The sequence below is a fragment of the Malaya genurostris genome, chromosome 2, assembly GCF_030247185.1.
Source record: "Malaya genurostris strain Urasoe2022 chromosome 2, Malgen_1.1, whole genome shotgun sequence".
NCBI lineage: Eukaryota > Metazoa > Arthropoda > Insecta > Diptera > Culicidae > Malaya > Malaya genurostris.
In genome coordinates this window covers 99,852,820-99,874,035 of record NC_080571.1, presented here as the reverse complement: position 1 = coordinate 99,874,035, position 21,216 = coordinate 99,852,820, and the positions used below count along the sequence as shown (strand labels likewise).

General features: G+C 36.0%; 1 protein-coding gene across 2 annotated transcripts in view; it reads left to right on the top strand.

Annotated features, from left to right (window-relative positions):
• Positions 1 to 21,216, top strand: part of LOC131427801 (GTPase-activating Rap/Ran-GAP domain-like protein 3) — a 659,718-nt gene that overhangs the window by 69,716 nt on the left and 568,786 nt on the right. Inside the window, exon 1 of one of the 2 annotated variants that reach the window (XM_058591315.1) lies at positions 12,715 to 13,410. The exons of the other annotated variant lie outside the window; for it this stretch is intronic. Within the exon in view, the coding sequence (XP_058447298.1) occupies positions 12,896 to 13,410 (515 nt within the window). The 5' untranslated portion in view covers positions 12,715 to 12,895. Of the gene's footprint in view, positions 1 to 12,714; positions 13,411 to 21,216 lie in introns of those variants that run through there. 2 annotated transcript variants of the gene reach the window in all.

Genomic DNA, 21,216 nt, shown 5'->3' with positions numbered 1-21,216 from the left:
AATGCTATCGCATCAACGACGTTTTTCAGAGATTTTTATCAGAATAAATGAAACGTACGTAGCGGGAGAACCAATATCCACTTACCAGTTAGGAGAGCGAGTAAGGCGAAAAACAACGATCGAGTACATAAAGAACGAAAGAGATGAAATAATAAACAATTCAACCTCCATTCAAAACCATATAGTACACCATTTCACCGAACTGTACGCGCGCAGCCATGTCGATGAAATCGAAAATGATAGTCCGTTCCAATGCGATAGAGTCATTCCCGATCAGGATCCAGAAAACGAAGCTATCATGGAAGCGATCACTACGTCTGAAATTTTTACTGCAATACGCACAAGTGCATCCCGAAAATCGCCCGGTCCGGATGGTTTGCCAAAGGAGTTCTTCCTGCGAACATTCGACATCATTCACCGCGAGCTAAACCTGATATTAAACGAGGCTATTCGTTCAAACTTTCCTGAACAATTCGTCGATGGAGTGATTGTGCTGGTGAAAAAACGAGGGACGGGGGACACAGCAAACGCTTACAGGCCTATAAGTCTAATAAACTACGACTACAAAATTCTATCCCGGATTTTAAAGCAGCGCATCGAGAGAGTGCTTCGATCTCACATGGTGCTGGCCGACTCACAAAAATGTGCAAACTCTAACAAAAACATTTTTCAGGCCACCCTTGCCTTGAAAGATAGAATCGCACGTCTGAAATCAAACAAAACAAGAGGAAAACTAGTGTCATTCGATCTTGATCACGCATTTGATAGAGTGAATCATAATTTTCTTTTCCACACCATGCGTTCAATGGGATTTAGCAGTACTTTGGTTGAGTTGCTAACTCATATAACAGCATCATCATCATCACGTTTATTAATAAACGGACACATTTCTTCTCCCTTTCCGATTCAACGTTCGGTCAGACAAGGCGACCCTTTGTCAATGCTATTGTTTACAATTTATTTGAATCCACTTCTGCAAAGACTAGAACAATCAGCTGGAATAGATTTGATTGTTACATACGCAGATGATATCAGTGTAATAGTTAGCAGTGTAGGGCAGTTGAACCATATGAGAACCTTGTTTGGGCAATTTGAACGTGTAGCAGGAGCTCGCTTAAATGAAGCAAAAACAACGGCAATCGATGTTGGTGATACAGAAAATCCTATCACAGTACCGTGGCTTCGTACAGAAACCAACGTAAAAGTTCTTGGAATCATTTTCACGAGCTCTGTTCGGTCCATGACGTCACTGAACTGGGACAGTATCGTAACAAATTTTTCTCGACAAATATGGTTGCATTCTTTGAGAAATCTAGTTCTACACCAAAAAGTGACTTTACTGAATACTTTCGTATCTTCGAGAATGTGGTACATGGCAGCAAATCTGTATCCATCAAATGCGCATGTAGCTAAACTGACTGCTACCATGCGGTCTTATTTATTCCGTGGTGAGTGTGTGACAGTACCAATGCATCAACTTGCGCGCTGTAAGAAGAATGGAGGACTGAAGCTTCATTTACCAGCAATGAAATGCAAGGCACTTCTAATTAATCGGCACCTTCAAGAGATCGAAGCCCTTCCGTACTACAGTTCCTTCCTAAACCAAACAAATGCATCCCGATCAAATTCTTTGACCCAAGCTCCGTGTCTAAAAATTATCCTCGAAAATATATCCAGTTTACCCCCCCAAATTCGACAACACCCTTCATCCGATAAAATTCATCAATTTTATATTGAACAAACAGAACGCGCCAAAATTGAAACGGCGTGTCCTGGAGCAAACTGGAAACGCATATGGAATAATATATCGTCCAACGCACTTTCACCTGTGCAGCGCAGTACTCTATACATGTGGGTTAATCAAAAAATTCCACACAGGCGTTTACTTCACATTATGAGAAGGGCGGATGGCGGCAACTGCTTACACTGTACTGAGCCGGTTGAAACTATTCAACACAAATTCTTCGAGTGTCTTCGAGTGCGGGAGGCGCTCGTTCTGTTGAAACGGAAACTCTGCGAAGTGACACACGGCTGGCATGTGGAAAATAATGAAATACTACGACCCTCGCTGGACCGTATTCATGTATCGATGAGAACAACTATTTTGAAACTATTATATTGTTATATTTCATTCATTAAAGATAATCAAGATGTTAGGCTTGATGTAAATAGATTAGAATTTATTATACAAACAGAACTTGAAATCAATGAATAATTTTAACGCACAAAAAATTGACAAATAAACGTACTTAAAAAAAAAAAAATGTAATATGAATGAGAACATGAGAAAGTTATTATAGCACCACTAGGTGGAACAAACCAGGTTTTTTTTTATGAAGATTTATCTAGTCATGACAGAGGAACCCCCTTCAGTCGATGCTTTTTTAAATGTTGTACAGTGAGGAAAAACGATGAAAAACGCGACTTTGCTCAATAATTTTATAAAAAACTAAGCAAATATTTTCAAAGTTAGTTAGCAATTTTTTCCGTAGAATCGATTTATGATAGTTAGAAGATCATGCCCATTTTGCACCAATTTACCTTTTATCTGACTTTACTTCTAAAACTAATTGTGAAACTCTGAAAATAATTTATTCGACCAATCGGAAGGTCTTCCGAGTTCGATAAATGTCGGTCTAAGTTCGATAAATGGATATATTTTAGAAGGATCGACCGCAAATAATTGTGTTCTGTTTTACCTCCTTTCTTTCGCATTCCGAAAGGAGGCTGATTGTGGTTGATTAAAATCAATTGGTATTACGACGAAATACCTAAAAAGTAGAGTACAAATAGGTTCAAGAAGCGGACGAATCTTGTTATACCGTTTTACTCCAATTTATTTCATAAGTCGTATTTCTGTTTCAAAAAGACCCAAAAAAAGTTCCTCCAGCGATACAATTTATGAAATAAAGCGTTTAAAAGAATTAAACAAGCTGGTACTGTCATTCCCATTATGTGTATTTGGATCACTGGAGTTTTCTACATAATATGGACCAATAATGATCTGCTTCTGGATTGTAGATCAATATTTATCAAAAGACTCAAAAGAATTAATTTGGGTAAAACGATATAACAAGATTCGTGCGGTCATTGAACCTATTTGTACTCTAATTTTCAGGTATTCCTCCGTAATATCAATTAATATAAATTAATTGCAATCAGCCTCCTTTCGGTATGCACAAGAAAGTTTTGCTAGAAATAAGAGTTATGAAATAAATTGGGGTTAAAGGGTTTAACGAGATTCGTGCGGTCGTAGAATCCATTTGTAATTTTATTTTTTGGTTTTTCGGAATGTGAAAGAAAATTCAACCAATGTTACGACATTTGAAATAAATTGTGGTAAAACGGGTTAAACAGACTACTACTGTCACTTCAATTGTATTTAATTGAATCACAGATATTGTGTACGTAATATGAACCAATATTGATAGATCGTATTGTATCTGGTACTAAATATTATAATATATATAAAAAATAGCCTAACGAGTTTGCTGCTGTCATTAAAACTATGTGCAATAGATTGGATAGACTTCTTTACATCAGAAACACTCTATTCGCTCTTTTGCAAGTACTTCGCTTTTATATTATATAGTCAAGCTTGAATACAATACAGTGCAAAACGGGATCTTGGGGTAGAATGAACATGATAGCGTTTCGTGCGGTCCTTCTAAAGACATGGAATCGATTTTTATAACCACCAAAAAAGTACTATGTGGTCAGCTGTATCATGCCTCCAAAAAATTGTCGCGGCTTTGGTTCATTTTCCTCCATTGTGTGTTGTATAACAATATGAATTTTCTGTGGAAGCCGATATTCCCATGCTCACCCGGAAATAGCCTTTGGTCCTAACAATTTTTTGGATAAAAGTAACCGTTTTCTAGATATTAAGACAAAAGAGCGAAAGATCTCAGATTTTTGTTGAATTTAAACTTATTTCAGTGCATGTTTTTATTATGGTCCCCAAATCGCCTTTGCAACGTTGTAAATTGTAACTATTTGAGAAAAGCGCTTGCTTACATCCTCTTTAAAAAAAAATCTTGAGACACAAAACAAATGGTTGATATAGTGAAGACAAAGTTTTTATGCAAATAAAAGTACAAAGTTTCATCCAAATACAAAAATATGTGAAGTTTTGAGTTACTGAAAAACATTGTCTACTACCTTCATCAAAAAATTCCCGGAATTCATTCAAAAAATTAAAAATACAAGATTATTTATCAAAATCAATATTGTTCCCTTCGAAACATGTTTTTATAATCAGTTTTCGGTATGGCCATCAGAGCCATCTGCGATTTTTCCACAATCTTGCCTCGGGTGCTGAAACGCGTTCTACGGCAGGGCCGGTGAAAGAGATGGATACGGTGGGTAGTACTACCCACCCGAAAATTCCAAAGGTGGGTAATTACCCACCTGAAATTTCTGATGGAAAATAATAGTAATATTAGTATTATTTATAACAATAAAAATAATTTTATTGTAACTGTCATTTACCATTTACTATACGAACCGGTACAAGAAAAGTTACTAGAAGTTGTCAGTTTCTACTTGCGACAGCATTCTTATATACATTGAGTTCTTCACTGTATGGATATTTTTCTCAATCTTTATACAGCAAGTTGAACATCAGAATGAAAGGTTTGTTCGAACTATTGCTTATGTCCCTAGAGTCACAGTGTGCTGGTTGTTTAGCCTAGGTTGTAAGCGATATTCAGTAGCGCTGCACTCACCGCTACCTGATGAAGACCCATCATGTTATTTTTACTTTTTCACTATTAGGAAAATAGTGAAGAATTAATTGTGTACGAGAATGCAGCCGCAGGTAGAAAGAAACAACTTCTGATAACTATTCTTTTGTCGGTTCGGATAGTAAGAGGTAAAAAACTTTTATCGGTACTTTCCGGCATACCAGAGACTCGAGTGATTTGCATAGATGAGATGCTTAAGTTCAACTCCTCTTGCGAAAGTTAAGTTAGTAAAAGATTTCAGTTTGCTAAAATCAACCTTGTCACATCTCGCCTTTCCATTTTTATCTTCACATAAATGAAATCACTCAAAATCTTTTGACGTAGGATTGCGTCTTTGTTTTCTATACCGGGGTAAAAATTCAAAATATAGAAGTAAAACCATATAGACAGTAGTTAGGTTTTGAACATCTACAACTCAACCACGAACAATGTCTCCAATGTTTTCCCTGTTTTTCAAACCATTGTCATTCCTCTAATTGATATGACGGCGTCGTATACGTATAAGTCCACGGTTTCCATATGATTTCTGCTCTTCAATGAGTGCATTTGAGAAAATTACTCACAGAAAACCAAATTCAACGTCGAATCGACTTGCACTCTGTGCGGTTATTATTTACATTGACTTGTGGCACGGTGCATTGTCTTGGTTAACGATGATTTTTTCTGCTTCATATGACGCCGTTTTTTACGATTCCATACTTCAAACGCATTAATAACTAAACACTTTTGTTGGTACTTCCTTTTCAAGATAATCGACGTTAATTATACCTCGAGCATCTAAAAACTGACGCTATACTTGTTGCAGCTACTTGTTGCGTTTTCCCTGTCTAAATGTTGAAACAACTCCGAAGAATAAAGATAGATCCATGTTTCGTCCACTGTTTCATACCAACGCAAGAAATACTTTTTATTGCGACTAAACAGTGCCGACCAGCTCTCTGGATTGTTGATGCATTTTTGCTTTGGATAGATTGTGAGCGAACGAGGCACCTATTTGGAAAAGATTTTTGTCATGCCCAGATTTTCGCATACGATAATAAAAGCACTTCCAGTTCAGTCGGACTTTGATTTTGTGTTCATCCATGACGATTGTCAAAACTTGCTCACATTTTTTCGGATGACTGCCTAATTTGGTCACGTTAAAATCAGAATACCACAAATCTTTGTTTTTAATCTGAGTGCGGGTAACACTTCTTAAACCATTGCTGGACTTGCCCGGTTTTTCCTTATAGGAAGCAATGTTTTATCAATAAACGGAATTCGTTATTTTTAAGTTTTCGTAAATCAAAAAGTGTTTGTAGTGCGTTTGACGTGAAAATTTGACACTTGTCTTCTGCACGAAGATGATAGTTTGACATTACAAACGTCATCTCAGTCGGTTTTTTTTTAACAATGTGCTATGCACATCAGCGGCTGGATTTGTTTTGTGCACCGTTCGATTCGCCCGGGTTTGCGGTTCAATGCATACGGCGCTGGTTTTATAAGCCAGTTGTCATATGTTCGAGCTCCGATGTGGAATGATTCATAGTGTCAGTAGGATCGTAGTACTAGCCATAAAATGATTCTGTATGCTAAGAATAAGTCTGTTGAAACAGAAATGTCAAATTCCACAGAAGGAATGTAATGCCAAGACATTGCTTTCGATTCATGCGAATTTTGTTTTACAACAAAATATTGAAAACGCTTCAAGCTTCGAATTTACGCGTCGCATGAAAAATTATATCGAAACAAAATATTATTTAAAAATCGACTAAATAATCCTTCAAAATAGTGGGTTGTTCTCCCCGGTACGAATAATCTGGTCTTTTTCGGCGATTTTTTTTCACGCAAACATTCCATAACTGCTCTGCCATTTCTCTAATAATCAATTTGCTGTCTACGGTCATCAATTCTTTGATTTTGCTGATGTTTTCGTCGGTTTTCGATGTCAATGGCCTAGCGCTTCTCTCATCATCATTTACAAACTCACAACCACTTCTGAAACGCTCGGGCCAATGGTAAACGACTGTTTTCTTCAAAGTATCGTTGCCGAAACACTATTCTAACATTTGCAATGTCGTCGCATCATTGGAACCGTTTTTATTGCAAAACTCAATGCAAATTCGTTGTTGAAAATTCAATTTCATTTTGAAATTGTACAAAATCGAGGACAGCGCACAATTGCTGAGGTACTCAATACAGCGTAGCATTTACAAATGGTATCAAGTTGAAAATTTGACAGAATAGCAATGACAGATGTGGAAACCTAAAAAACACACGGTGCTTATTCCGGGAACTTTATGATGATGGTAGTATTACTACTCAACAAAGGCTTATATGCGAACTTTTGTTATTCGTACGTATTTTGAAAACATTTTCTTGTTATACTTCGATTTTTTAATATACTTTAAACAACAATTTCTCTACACTGCAATCCAACTTAAATTGTTCAACAGTTCAAGAATCCTGTTCTTCATTTGTGTTATTTCAGATATAACCAATGGGTTTTGGTCGCCGTTTGAATAATTGATAAAAAATATATCTCTCAACTTTACTCACAACGATTGAGTGATTGTTTTGTTTGATGTGCAACTTATTTGATTGTTATGTGATAAGTTTCACAACTGTAATATGCGTTAAGGAAAACCGGATATGGAACGGCTCAAATTATTTTATTGAAAGTCAGTTACAAAACGATTTGGAACATGATCATTTTTTGCCCAAGGTAGGCTATCCAATGTCCTAGTTCGCGACATTCTTGCTTGTCGTGACCTTCCTTTCATGAAACTACTTTATCATTTCATTAAGTCCAATTTAAATTTTATTTTATGTTAGACTGTTTTCTCTTCCATATGAGTTCAACCAATAGCCAGCTATCTTATATTTAATAAAAGTGATGCACTGATAAAAACAAACTTGAAATAGTTATAAGATCATGTACAAAATGAAAGTATTTTATTTAATGTAAATTATAATAGCAAATCGCTTGATATAACAGTGTTTATTATTGATGGGTCATATCATGAGAAATAACTAATCATTTTGCTCATAGAATCATCAGTAATAGGCATGATCTTATAAGAAGACATGTTTCATGACTTCCATAATTTTTTATTCATGGTACCAGGAATGGATTTTTAACCGTGTATATTTATCGTTCTATGCATGTTTTATGATTCAATGCTAAAAGTATGGGTATTTCATGCACAGTTTAAACATTTCTGTCGTTTTTGACCACTTCAAACAAATTAATTGTATTGGTCGTCAAATGGTGAGATAACTAAGTCCTCACAAGTTCCTATCTCATGCCTCCCCGAGCGTCTATGATGACATCTGGTCAATAGAACGGCATCGACTGGGTGCTATCGTCTTCTGCGTTAGTAGCAGAATGAGAGGGTGCTAAATGGCTTGTAGTTTGAAGCTCATCCTAAAGTGCAATATTTATGGTAGTATATTGCCACATGTGGTTCTGTTGTTTGTTGCATTATTTGTTATTCATTGAATTGAATTATATTACATTGTATTATATATTGTTGTTATTATTATTATTATTATTATTATTATTATTATCATTATTATTATTATTATTATTATTATTATTATTATTATTATTATTATTATTATTATTATTATTATTATTATTATTATTATTATTATTATTATTATTATTATTATTATTATTATTATTATTATTATTATTTATTATTATATTATAAGAAAGAAATATCATATTTCCTGCAGTACTGCGACGAAAGAAGAGCATAACTTACACTGCGACAACAACTGTTATACATTGTATCATGGCATATTATTTCGTATAGTATCTTCTGTTACGTTATATTATTTTTTTCATTCAAAAGATATTTTAATGAGGCCTATTTGCGTACAAGCTTTACGTGGCCGATTTAGCTGAGTTTTTCTTCATTTTTTTTGTGTTGGATCTCGTTGTCACCCTTTTTCTAGGGGGAGAGGAGTTTTAATTTTTCTCCTGCGAGGATTGAGGAGCAGTTTGTTCGTGGTTCGTCTCGTCATCCATTACCGTGGTATTGTTGTTGATTTTGTTGCTAGTTGCTGTAGATGCGCCTTGTTGTACATTGTTTGCAGTTGCTGGTTGGTTAGATGGTATGCTGTTAATTGCAGCTGGTGTACTTTGTTCTATAGGGGATACGTTGGATGATTTCGTTGAAGGGAATGCTTCACTGTTGTTGGTGACTGCCACAGGTGTACTGGGGTTGCTTGGGGTTGGTGTGAAGGAAGCACCGTTGTCATTTGGTATAGTTGTCTCCTTGTCCGGTTTATCACATGGCTTACCGTAGTGAACAGCTTTTTGGCAATATTGACATGTGGCCATCTGATTGTCATAGGTAACAAGTGATTTGCACGGGATTCTTGTATTCTGACCGAATGTCACTTACGAAGGTATAGGCCTCTTTAAGCGCATGCGTAACAAACGTACGCCATTTAGAATACCGGGGAAAAAGTTCTCCCACTTTTCTTTTTCGACAGAGAGAATCTCTCCGTATTGGGACATAGTTTTGCGAATATAAGAATCGGTGACGCTTGAGGGAAGATCATGCACACGCACTTCTATAGCACTATCATCTATATACGAGGTCTGTTCAAAAAGTTCCCGGAATTTTTTAATTGCGCGCGTCTGGAGAGTCCGGTGGTCATAATTTTTTTTTATTGTGTTGGTACATATGTCCCTAATGTATGGTGAAATTTTCAGCTGTATTCATTGTTTACATTCTGTCTTGTAGCGGCTGGTGTAGACGTGTTTTTTTGAGCTCGGCGATTTTTGTTAGTTTAAACAATGGAAGAATTGAAGAGTCAAAGAATTTGTATTAAATTTTGCGTGAAAAATGAAATAAAGTGTAACCAAGTGTGCGAAATGTTAACGAGAGCCTACGGTGAGTCTGCTATGAAAAAAAAAAACAAGTGTTTACGAGTGGTATAAGCGTTTCCAAGATGACCGCGAAGACGTTGAAGACGACGAACGCTCCGGTCGACCCAGCACGTCAACAATCGATGAAAATGTGGGAAAAGTGGAGAAAATGATTATGGATGATCGCCGAATCACTATTAGAGAAGTTGCTGATGAAGTTGGCATATCAGTTGGCTCATGCCATCATATTTTTTCAAATGTTTGGGCATGAAACGAGTGGCAGCAAAATTCGTTCCAAAACTGCTGAATTTTGATCAAAAAAACAAACGCATTACCATCGCTCAGGAGCTGTTAAACGACGTCAACGACGATCCAAATTTACTTGAAAGGGTCATAAATGGTGATGAAACATGGGTGTATGGTTATGATGTCGAAACAAAAGCACAATCGTCCACGTGGAAGCACCCAACTTCACCAAGACAAAAATCACCGAGCTCAAAAAACACGTCTACATCAGCCGCTACAAAACAGAATGTAAACAATTAATACAGCTAAAAATTTTACCAGACATTAGGGACATATGTACCAACACAATAGAAAAAAATTTTGACAACCGGACTCTCCAGACGCGCGCAAATAAAAAATTCCGGGAACTTTTTGAACAGACCTCGTATACTGGAATGTTGTAGCTAATGTTCTCGTGCTCCACATAGTGCACATTGTTATTGTCTTTTGCGAATTGAATTGCATCCAACTCTTTATAAAACTGGATGTAAACAACATCATTTGTCTTATTGCATTGAAGTAAATGCACACGTTTAATGTCAAGATGCATTTGCTCTTTAAGCAAACCTTCAAGTTCTCGTATCGAAGGTCGAATTTTGCACTGCCTGAAGTCAACAACAATTGTATTCTTTCGTACCGGCGGTAGCTTTTGTTCGTTTGGTTCACTCATTTCGAGGTCGTCCTATTGTGTTCACTACGCAATACTGTACTTGGTTTCTTCTGTCCTGAATGTAAGCGGTTTTGGTTTGTCGACCGACTTGCATGAGATGTGAAACCGAGCTGAATGTTATATTATGTTGTATGGTATTATACTGCATTGCATTATATCATATTATATTGTATTATATTATATTATAAGTATATGTATTGTGTTATATTGTATAATGTTATATTATATTGTGCTTTATTATATTATATTATACTGTGTTATATTATGTTATATTATATTACATTACATTATATTATATTATGTTATATCACAGAGAACAGAATCCAACAGATATTTATACGTGCAGTCGTGTGATTTTTAACGGATTTTCACTTGTATGCTTTACACAGCTTTTTAAAAAAGTTTGTACTAGCTTGGTAGTATGCTGTATTGCATTAAATTATGCTATATTATATTATATTATGATATATTGTGTTATGTTTAATGAATTATATCATATTATATTGTTCGTATTGCATTAGGATGTGATATATTATACTGTACTGTATTATATTATACTTTTTTATATAAATTTATATTATATTATATTATATTATATTACGTTATATTATATTGTATTATGCTCAAGCATATCGACAACGGGGAGAGGCAGGGAGTGCATCAGGGTATCATACAAGTGAATAACTGGATGATGGAGTGGATTGCCAACCTGAGTCACGTGGGGGGAAGCTTTGTGTTTTTCCCTGAAGGTCTGAAATGAGTAAGACGCACCCTTCTAACAAACAAACCATCAGGCGGGTTTAGGCTGGTACAGCGAAATTCTTTATTAATTCTTAACAGCAATTATGTGAAAGCTATCTGATAATCAAATTCGGATCTACTGTAAGTCTACCCGCATACACTGGTAATGCCTTGAACTGATGGTGGCTTCAAACATACATACATACTTCAAACAAGTTAATTGTAAAAATATCAAAATAAATTTTTGTTTTGGATTGAGTTCAGCTTCTGACTTGTCTATGTAGAATTTAATTCAAACTGTGAAAACGAGATGTGAAGGATAAAATTCAAGAAAAATTTCCGGAGCTTTTATGAAATAATGCGAATGTGAAATAAATGCGAATCCGTAGATAATATTCAATTTCGAAAATATTGATTGAACCGAAAATTTCAGCCAGAGTTTAACGCGACACGGTAGCTCTCAAGCCGATGATTGAAATTCTCCAAACGTTTCAATTTATCCATTGTTCAGTGGACACTGAAAATTGAACCTAATCTGCATTGAAATCACTGAGCTTGGAACGTGACTACGTTGTGGCAGATAGTACTAGTCGCGAATCTGATGTCAGGGTCGGAACGTATTAGTTCTTGTGCGTCCGAGAAAATCTAATCACCAAGTGCACCTTAATAATTAATGCTGGTGATAAAGTAAGAGCTTTCGCCACACGATTTATAGCAACGGGCGACGACGACGACGACGACCACGAAGACGACAATAACGGCAAGATGAAAGTTAATGACATAACCAAAGCTAATGGCTGAATGAACCGGTGCCACAACTTAATTGTGATGAAACTGTTTCTCCAATTAGACTGAATGTGGTCTAATAACGCGTTGGCTCTTTGATGCCGCCACTGAACCGATTCCGAATGATTGAATGAAATTCATTTGTGTTCGATTAGTTTTCCAATCGTTATTATACAGCTTCCCTGGAACAATTCGAAACAAATCTATGCCCCAACCTCCACTGAATTTCACTTTGCATCGGATATTTCCATTCATAACCAGGAACTATCGTGAAAGCAATTTTATCTCAGCATTGGTTTATGTGTATTATTTGTTCCACTGTTGGCATTCGGTTGACTTTGCGGCTGGCTGAATCCAACTATTACTTTCTCATTTCTCATAATCTATTTCATTTAACTTACACAATAGAACTTTTGTCCCAGGGGAGCCATTCGAATCGATGAGGTAGATAAGAAAACATTTCGTTTAGAGAGTAGAGAAGGGCACTTTTAATTGATTATGGCACAGCAGTTACAGCGTCGGATACAAAACAAAGATGAATGATGAATAGTTTTGTTGAAACTGTTGGATTCAATTCATTTATCAAAAAAGCTAAAACTGTGAATTTATTTTCCTTTTCAAAGGATTGTATTGGCTTCGACGGAATAAATGTTTAACATGAGACCGACACATTATTAATTACCACCAAGGAACAGATTCGATTTTGAAGAATTCAGTGAACCGGTGAAACATTTTCTCGAGGTGAAAAGAAGGTGCTCTAACTTAAATTCTGAACAATCTGTCACCAACTTTTCGTCGTGAAGAATGACCGAGAAGAAGAAAAGTGCTTCTAGCAACGTACGAGAAAAGCGTAGAGCCTCCATCTTCCAGGCGGCTAGCCTGGATGAAACGAGCCTACGGGACATGACTGGGAACAACTTTCGAAACCGTTCACCAACTTGGACGCACAGTAGAAGCATAGATGACGACGGTTGTGGTGATGATGGTGGTGGTGGTTCTGAAGGTGCTGGTGAAAAATTGTCGAAATATTCTCGCGCTCAAAGGTTTGGTGATAAATTACTGATGACAGCTTCCTCATCGAGGTACAGAAAAATGTTTATCGTCTCTAAGCCGACATCGCCAAAAGAAACCGTCGGAAGCTTGAATGAGCTCTCTGAGCCTCACAACAGCGGCTCTGCCATGTCGACTAGGAACGACGAAAATCTAGCTACGGTCCATCGCGATGATATGCTCAAACGAAACCAGCGAAACCGACTACTGCGGAAACGGAGTACCAGTGTTTGTGTGGAGAAGCCTACTTCGAGCGGCGGAGATAAAAGGTAAGATTAGGTAGAATTAAAGTAGCAGTTTGTAGCGAGCTGCAAAAATTCTGACACATTTAACATGAGGGTGAGTTATTGCACTCGAAAAAAACAGCCGAATTCAAGATGCAGGGTTACCAACATCCTGAAACTGAATTATTTTCAATCATCAAAAAGTTTAGTATTATTTTAATTACAGAAACTGTTGTCAGTCCAGCTTGAATTACATAAAATTCATCAAAACAGGCTAGTTTATGACATCAAAATCGGTTGAAGAGTCGCTCGATCCCAATGTAAAATAAAAGAAAAAAAAATGGAATCGGTTCAATTTAAAATAGGAAATCTTTCTATTTTTCTGAAAATATCCCGGAAGTTACTAGTTCCTTAATATACTCGTTTCATTTGAGCCAACTAATTCCGTAGAAAATACATACATACTCTAGGCTGGATTTGGCCCCAAATTGCAAAAGGCAATGGCGAATGAAAAGAAAATGAGGACTATTTGATTAATGGCACATCCGAAAAGCAATCGAAACTAGATCGAAAACCTATTCCCATTGTGATTCTTCATCAATAATCAAAAATAACAATCGAATATTTATAAGATTCCATCTTTCATGTATCGCTTCACAATCTCAACTTCGGCTAGTAAGCTTCGATAACAAAGCTTTCTCAACTGTACTGCAATGCAAGTAGTATAATAAGAAGCCGAATTCAGTGAGCCGGTTCACGTCTGTCAGACAGTCGTATTGAGCTAACAATGGATTCTGAAAATAGCTACATAGGGGAAGATGGGGTAAAACGTACCCCCGAGGTATAATGCTTTTCTCAAAAGTAACCAATTTTTTTCACTGAAATTTTAACGAAACTGAAAATCCGCCATAGCAACAGATTGCTATAAAATTTTGGTAGCGATGGTTCAATCATATCTGGAAAAATTAAAAAAAAAACTAATTATGTCTCAGTTATAAGTATTTTTTGATGTTCGTTCCATAGTAATTTTCTAGGGTGAGGAAGACGATTTTAATTATGTAACCAGTGAACTTATTTGCCAATCATTCGGGTTTCTAAAATTAGATCTAATACAGACGATGTATTTGCAATTTTATAGAAAAATCGTTAAATATATCGTCTCATATTTTTGGGGGCAAAACGACCCGAATTGTGTGAGGCAAAATGCTCAAGTATTCGCTTACAAAAATTATCCATAAGTTATCAATTTTATAAATAATAGTGAACAACCTTCCACCTGACAAATATTTCGTCAACGAAAAATCTAAAGCTTTCTTTAAATAAGAAAAAAAGCTTTATGAGGGTGCATATTGCCCCGTGGTTGTCATGAGCTTTAATCCGTTCTTTTGATGGATGTTTACCCATTGTTTAAGATCACCCTGCCTCTATGTTCAGATAATCGTCACTTCGCGTAACTTAAAATGTATAATTTTCATGTTTTCCACGATCGGGCGTCATGCCCCGCATATATTTCAATAGACAATTTTTAGGGGTTTTGGAAAATAAGATATTTCATGTATTTTTCAATGCATTCCGCGAGTATTTGTACGTAATTTTGAGAAATAATGATTACGGAAGATAGTCATACATGAAACTCTTCCGTGTTATTATCTATAGTTAAGATATAGCTACATTTCCTTAGGGGGTGCGTTTTACCCCATCTGCCCCTAGTTGGTGTTAAAGTTATCTCGCAACTTCTCCTATCGGACACGCACAAACCAAAAATGTATTTTTATTCGGAGAACAGAAAAGATGACTTCTGTTTTTTTCTGTTCGATGAGCGACGGGAATTTTTTAGGTATGGGAATTCGTTTTAAAGTAGTGTTTAATATTCGGTGCATTTTCTCGCTTGACTATGATGGAAAACAGTTTCGCAATGAAAGAAACTTTCATTGACATCGTTTACCTTTTGTCTGGATCAGATAAGACTAGTGAACAACGGGTCGAGAAGAAACGGGTCGGGAGTGTTGAAATAGAGTTTACCTAGACATGCTAGAATGCTTTTCCCGATAGTCCAGATAGTCTTCTCAGAAGGAAGAACTTTAATATCTGGAGTTTTGTGTTAGGTGCAATGTTTAGGTGCAATGTTTATTTGTTTAACACGGTTCAAGATATTTATTTTAGCAGCCCGTTTATCACTTTTATAATATGTAAATAAATCACAGTAAAGGGTGTGTCGTTTAAAATTCGCACAAGCAAAATTAATTCTCAAAATTCGATTTTGCCTTTCTCAAATGGCAAGGCTATGCAATCACTGTGAAAACCGACTTTTCAACCGAGACCCGAAGGATCTTATGGTCCCATACAAAGTTCCTGGATTTCATTTGGATCCGACTTCCGATTCCGGAATTACAGGGTGATATGTACCAACAAAGTAAAAATAATATCACTCAATTTTCTCAACCGAAAACGGCTATAGCGTGATGGGATAGTCGATGCCTTTCACGCAGCCCACCTGGTTTCGATGTCCAACCCCGTACGTAGGGTCAGAAAGATTTTCTGGTCCGAAAAGGCAAATGATTACACCTTAAGGTAAAATGGCTAAAGCGATTTTTACTAACCTAAATTCAAATGAATTTCATTTAAATTTAAATAAATTCGAAATCCGGAATGACAGGGTGATATGAACAAAAAAAAAGAAAATAATATCACTCAATTTTGTCGGAGACGACGGATATTTAAGAAAAAAGTTCGCACACCGAGTATATCTGATATGATTCTCGAACAGAGGCTTTTTGGGAAACGAATTTTGATAGCCGTTATATCTTAACCTTTTGAAGAATTCATGACGAATTAAATAAAATTAAATGATGATTAAAAAATATTAACCAATTTAGCTTGAGTATAGCGATATTGCTATGCCAATTCAAACGCGCCATTCGAATGTTGCGTCCGCTGTGTGTTCAAGAAATGATGCGCTCTTGTTACTTCTATAAAAAAATTCATGATAAATAATGTTTTATTGAATTTAATCTAAATAGTGCAGTGTAATCAACCAACTGGAATGAAAGCGGCCATTCGTCGCTATAATCATTATTTGGAATGCAAAAAAAAAATATTGCTGTTAATATTGACCACCCACGTTGTATTGAAAATATGGGAGTCATCATTTCTCAGTTGAGAATGTACTCAGTAGAGTTTTTTTTATTAATAGAAATATAATAAATCTTGCACGAATCAGTTCGGTGTTGAACTAAAGCGTAGTGGAAATTCAGCATCGAAATATCATCGGAGACTCTTCTCTTTTTGCCTTTCTCTACAGAAAAGTATTAGAATTGCTGGAAAAACCGAATTTGGAACGGAGTCTCGGAGACTCATAGTGTTATATAACATTCGACTCAGTTCGACGAGATCGGAAAATGTCTGTGTGTGTGCGTGTGTGTGCACTTTTAGAAGATATTTGAACGCGCTCAATTTTCTCAGAGATGGCTGAACCGATTTTAACAAGCTTGGGCTTGTTTGAAAGCTACTGTCGGGCCATTGATCAAGTTCGAAGATCAAATGGCTGTTACTTTTGGTTCCGGAGATATGATTGTATAAGTGACGTAACCAACAAAAAGCATTGTATTTATATGCGCTCTATTTTCTCAGAGATGGCTGAACCGATTTTAACAAACTTGTGCTCGTTTGAAAGCTACTATTGGGCCATTGATCAAGTTCGAAGATCAAATGGCTGTGACTTTTGGTTCCGGAGATATGAGTAAGTTACGTAACAGACAAAAGCGTTGATTTTTACCGCTCTTATATATATATATATATATATATATATATATATATATATATATATATATATATATATATATATATATATATATATATATATATATATATATATATATATATATATATATATATATATATATATATATATATATATATATATATATATATATATATATATATATATATAAGGGTGCCAAATTTTGGGATCACCTCTATTTTTGTTAAGCTCTAGTGATCAAAAGTTTAAGCACCTCGAAAAAAGCCTTCATGCTAAATTTGAGCTAAATCGGACATGCGTAAGATGTGCTGCCCGGTGGTAAAGGTTTGACAATTTTCGATCTTGAAAAAGCATCATAGGGAGGAATACATGAAATTTCCAAAATCGAAAATTTTTTTTGATGCCAAAACTCTTAAATCTGCATAAAACATCGAAATTTAGTGTCATCTAAAAAAAATTTTTTTTTGAAAAAATCAACTTTCTGGGACTATTTTTTCTGGTGATTTTTCAAGATATATGAAAAATTCCACTAAGTGGACTGATAAGGGTTTTGCCTTTCTCTATAGGAAGGTATTAGAATTGCTGGAAAAACCGACTTTCGAACGGAGCCTCGGAGACCCATAGTGTTATATACCATTCGACTCAGCTCGACGAGATCGGAAAATGTCTGTGTGTGTGTGTATGTGTGTATGTGTGTGCACTTTTCGAAGATATTTGAACGCGCTCAATTTTCTCAGAGATGGCTCAACCGATTTTAACAAACTTGGGCTCGTTTGAAAGCTACTATCGGGGCATTGATCAAGTTCGAAGATAAAATGGCTGTGACTTTTGGTTCCGGAGATATGATTGTATAAGTGACGTAACCGACAAAAAGCGTTGTATTTGAACGCGCTCAATTTTCTCAGAGATGGCTGAACCGATTTGAACAAACTTGGACTCGTTTGAAAGCTACTGGCAGGCCATTGATCAAGTTCGAAGATCAAATGGCTTTGACTTTTGGTTCCGGAGATATGATTGTATAAGTGACGTAACCGACAAAAAGCGTTGTATTTGAACGCGCTCAATTTTCTCAGAGATGGCTGATCCGATTTTAACAAACTTGGGCTCGTTTGAAAGCTACTGTCGGGCCGTTGATCAAGTTCGAAGATCAAATGGTTGTGACTTTTGGTTCCAGATATATGATGGTATAAGTGACGTAACCGACAAAACACGTTGATTTTTACCGCTCTTGTATATATAAGGGTGCCAAAATTTTGGGATCAACTCTATTTTCGTAAAGTTCTAGTGCTCAAAAGTTTAAGCACCTCGAAAAAAGCCTTCATGCAAAATTTGACCTAAATTGGACATGCTTAAGGGGTGCTGCCTGGTGGTAAAGGTTTGACAATTATCGATCTTGAAAAAGCACCATAGGGGGGAGTACATGAAATTTCCAAAATCGAAAATTTTTTTTGATGCCAAAACTCTTAAAACTGCATAAAACATCGAAATTTAGTGTCATCTAAAAAAAAAAATTTTTTTGAAAAAATCAACTTTCTGGGACTTAGAAAAATTTTCATATTTTTTCTAAGTCCCAAAAAGTCGATTTTTTAGATTAGCATCACTGTTCTCATACAAATAGGCAACGCAAATGTCAAGCACTAGTTTGGAAAAATGATGCTGACTGTGTGACATAAACACTGAAGCATGCTTTTGTGAACTACTCGAATCAATCTGAATCAATTGGTGTCAAAATTAGTATCCAAAATTATTTAATAAAAGTATGAAACATATTTTCATGAGACTGTTATGAAAGAAGAGAAAGGCATTATCACACCACTAGGTAGATTAAGAAGGGTTTTTTAGATTAGCATCACTGTTCTCATACAAATAGGCAACGCAAATGTCAAGCACTAGTTAGGAAAAAGACGCTGACTGTGTGACACACTGAAGCATGCTTTTGTGAACTACTCGAATCAATCTGAATCAATTGGTGTCAAAATTACTATCAGAAATTATTTAATAAAAGTATGAAATATATTTTCATGAGACTGTTATGAAAGAAGCATGCTTTTGTGAACTACTCGAATCAATCTGAATCAATTGGTGTCAAAATTAGTATCCGAAATTATTTAATAAAAGTATGAAATATATTTTCATGAGACTGTTATGAAAGAAGAGAAAGGCATTATCACACAACTAGGTGGATTAAGAAGGGTTTTTATTTATCTCTTTGGTGATATTTATGAGAGTGAAAATTTGTCATCAAGTTTCGCTGACACAAAAAAAACACTTGTGAACTTCGAGGTTCAGAGTTTTGTGTATGCTTCTTTCGTGAATGAAAAGCACGGAAGTGATTTTTTTAGCCACTGAGTCTTTTTAGAAAATCTTTTTCAGAGCACTTATAATGGCCCAGTCTATTTATATTGGGCATAGTTTCTGGGTGGATCCGATCTTTTAGCACGAAATTGCCTTCTATCTTTCTAACACGTCCTTCGTGTTGTGGCACGATGCAAAATCCTGCTAGACGATCGTCCTACCGTCGTGAGTCCTCAGGAGAGGCAGAAACTGTTTTGGTGTTACTAAACGAACCAAAGCTACTAGCAATTCGTGTGAGTGTGCGGATTTTAATCGGAACACTCTTTCGTATTTTTTAATGCAGATTTTCGTTTGTATCATGTTTTTTTTAACAATTTTTTTCAGGCCAATTTGCGTATAGCTTTACGTGGCCGATTCACCCATGTGTTTGTTACATAAGATTATTTTTTTATTGTTGGATCTCGTTGTCACCCTTCTTCTAGGGAGAGAGGAGCTTCCATTTCCTTCTAGCGAAGATTGGAGGTCATTTTGTCCGTTGCTCGTATCATCCATTGCTACATCGTTGGAGTTGTGAGCGGTTTCCGTTTCCTTGTTTTCATTGTTGATCGCCGTCTTGGGTTCATTTGCAGTTGCTGTAGATGTGCTTTGTACATTGATTGCAGTTGATAGTTGGTTAGATGGTGAAGGTGTTTTTGAAACAGGAGCACTGCATTCACTAGTACTTTCCTTTCAATGGAAAGAACTTCACCGTACTGCGACATACTTTCCCGAACGAACTGATCGCTGGTCTGCGGAGGAAGGTCATGTACTTCTATGGCATTATCCACCAACTACACAGGGATTTTATATTTAACATTGTCATAATCAACACTGTGCACCCCGTTATTATCCGAAGCAAATGCAATTGCATCTTTTTCACGTTTGAACATAATGTACCCACAGTTAGACACCTTGTTGAATTGAATCTTACTTACATCATTAACGTTTAGATGCATTCGTTCCTTAAGCAAGATTTCAATTTCGGTTGCTGCTGGTCTAACCTTGCAGCGCTCGAAATCAATACAAATTGAATGTGGCCTTGTAGGCCAAGTTTCAGGCTTTTTTTTTTTTTTTTAAATAACTATTTATTGGAATATGAGTTAAAATTAAATTATTAAGATTTAAATTGGGTGTTCAGCCACAAGTGGTGACTTTTCAGCCCTGTTATATATATATATGATTTGGTTATTACCATGAAGACATCATTTGCTTCCGCAATTCTGAGATTTTTGTGTAGGGAAAATTCTAAACCTACTTGTATTGTGTAATGGGGAAAAGGAACTTATATACTAACTTACTAACTAATACAGAGAGCGAATCGATTCAATTGAAGATTGCATCGATTTTTGTCGGAATTTGCTTATAATATTATGTGACATTACATCTAATGGTTCTATATTTGTGAGTCTGTGTAACTCATTTGTACTAAACCAGGGAGGACGCTTCAGAATCATTTTCAGAATTTTATTCTGAATCCTTTGAAGCGTTTTCTTCCTGGTGGAACAACAGCTTGACCAAATTGGTACCGCATAAAGCATGGCTGGTCTGAAAATTTGTTTATAAATTAACAATTTGTTTTTTAGACAGAGCTTAGAATTTCTGTTTATAAGAGGATATAAACATTTAATATATTTATTACACTTTGCCTGGATTCCTTCAATGTGATCCTTGAAAGTGAGTTTTTTGTCATACGTTAAACCTAAGTATTTAGCTTGATCAGACCATGTCAATTCCAAGCCATTCAATTTGAGAATGTG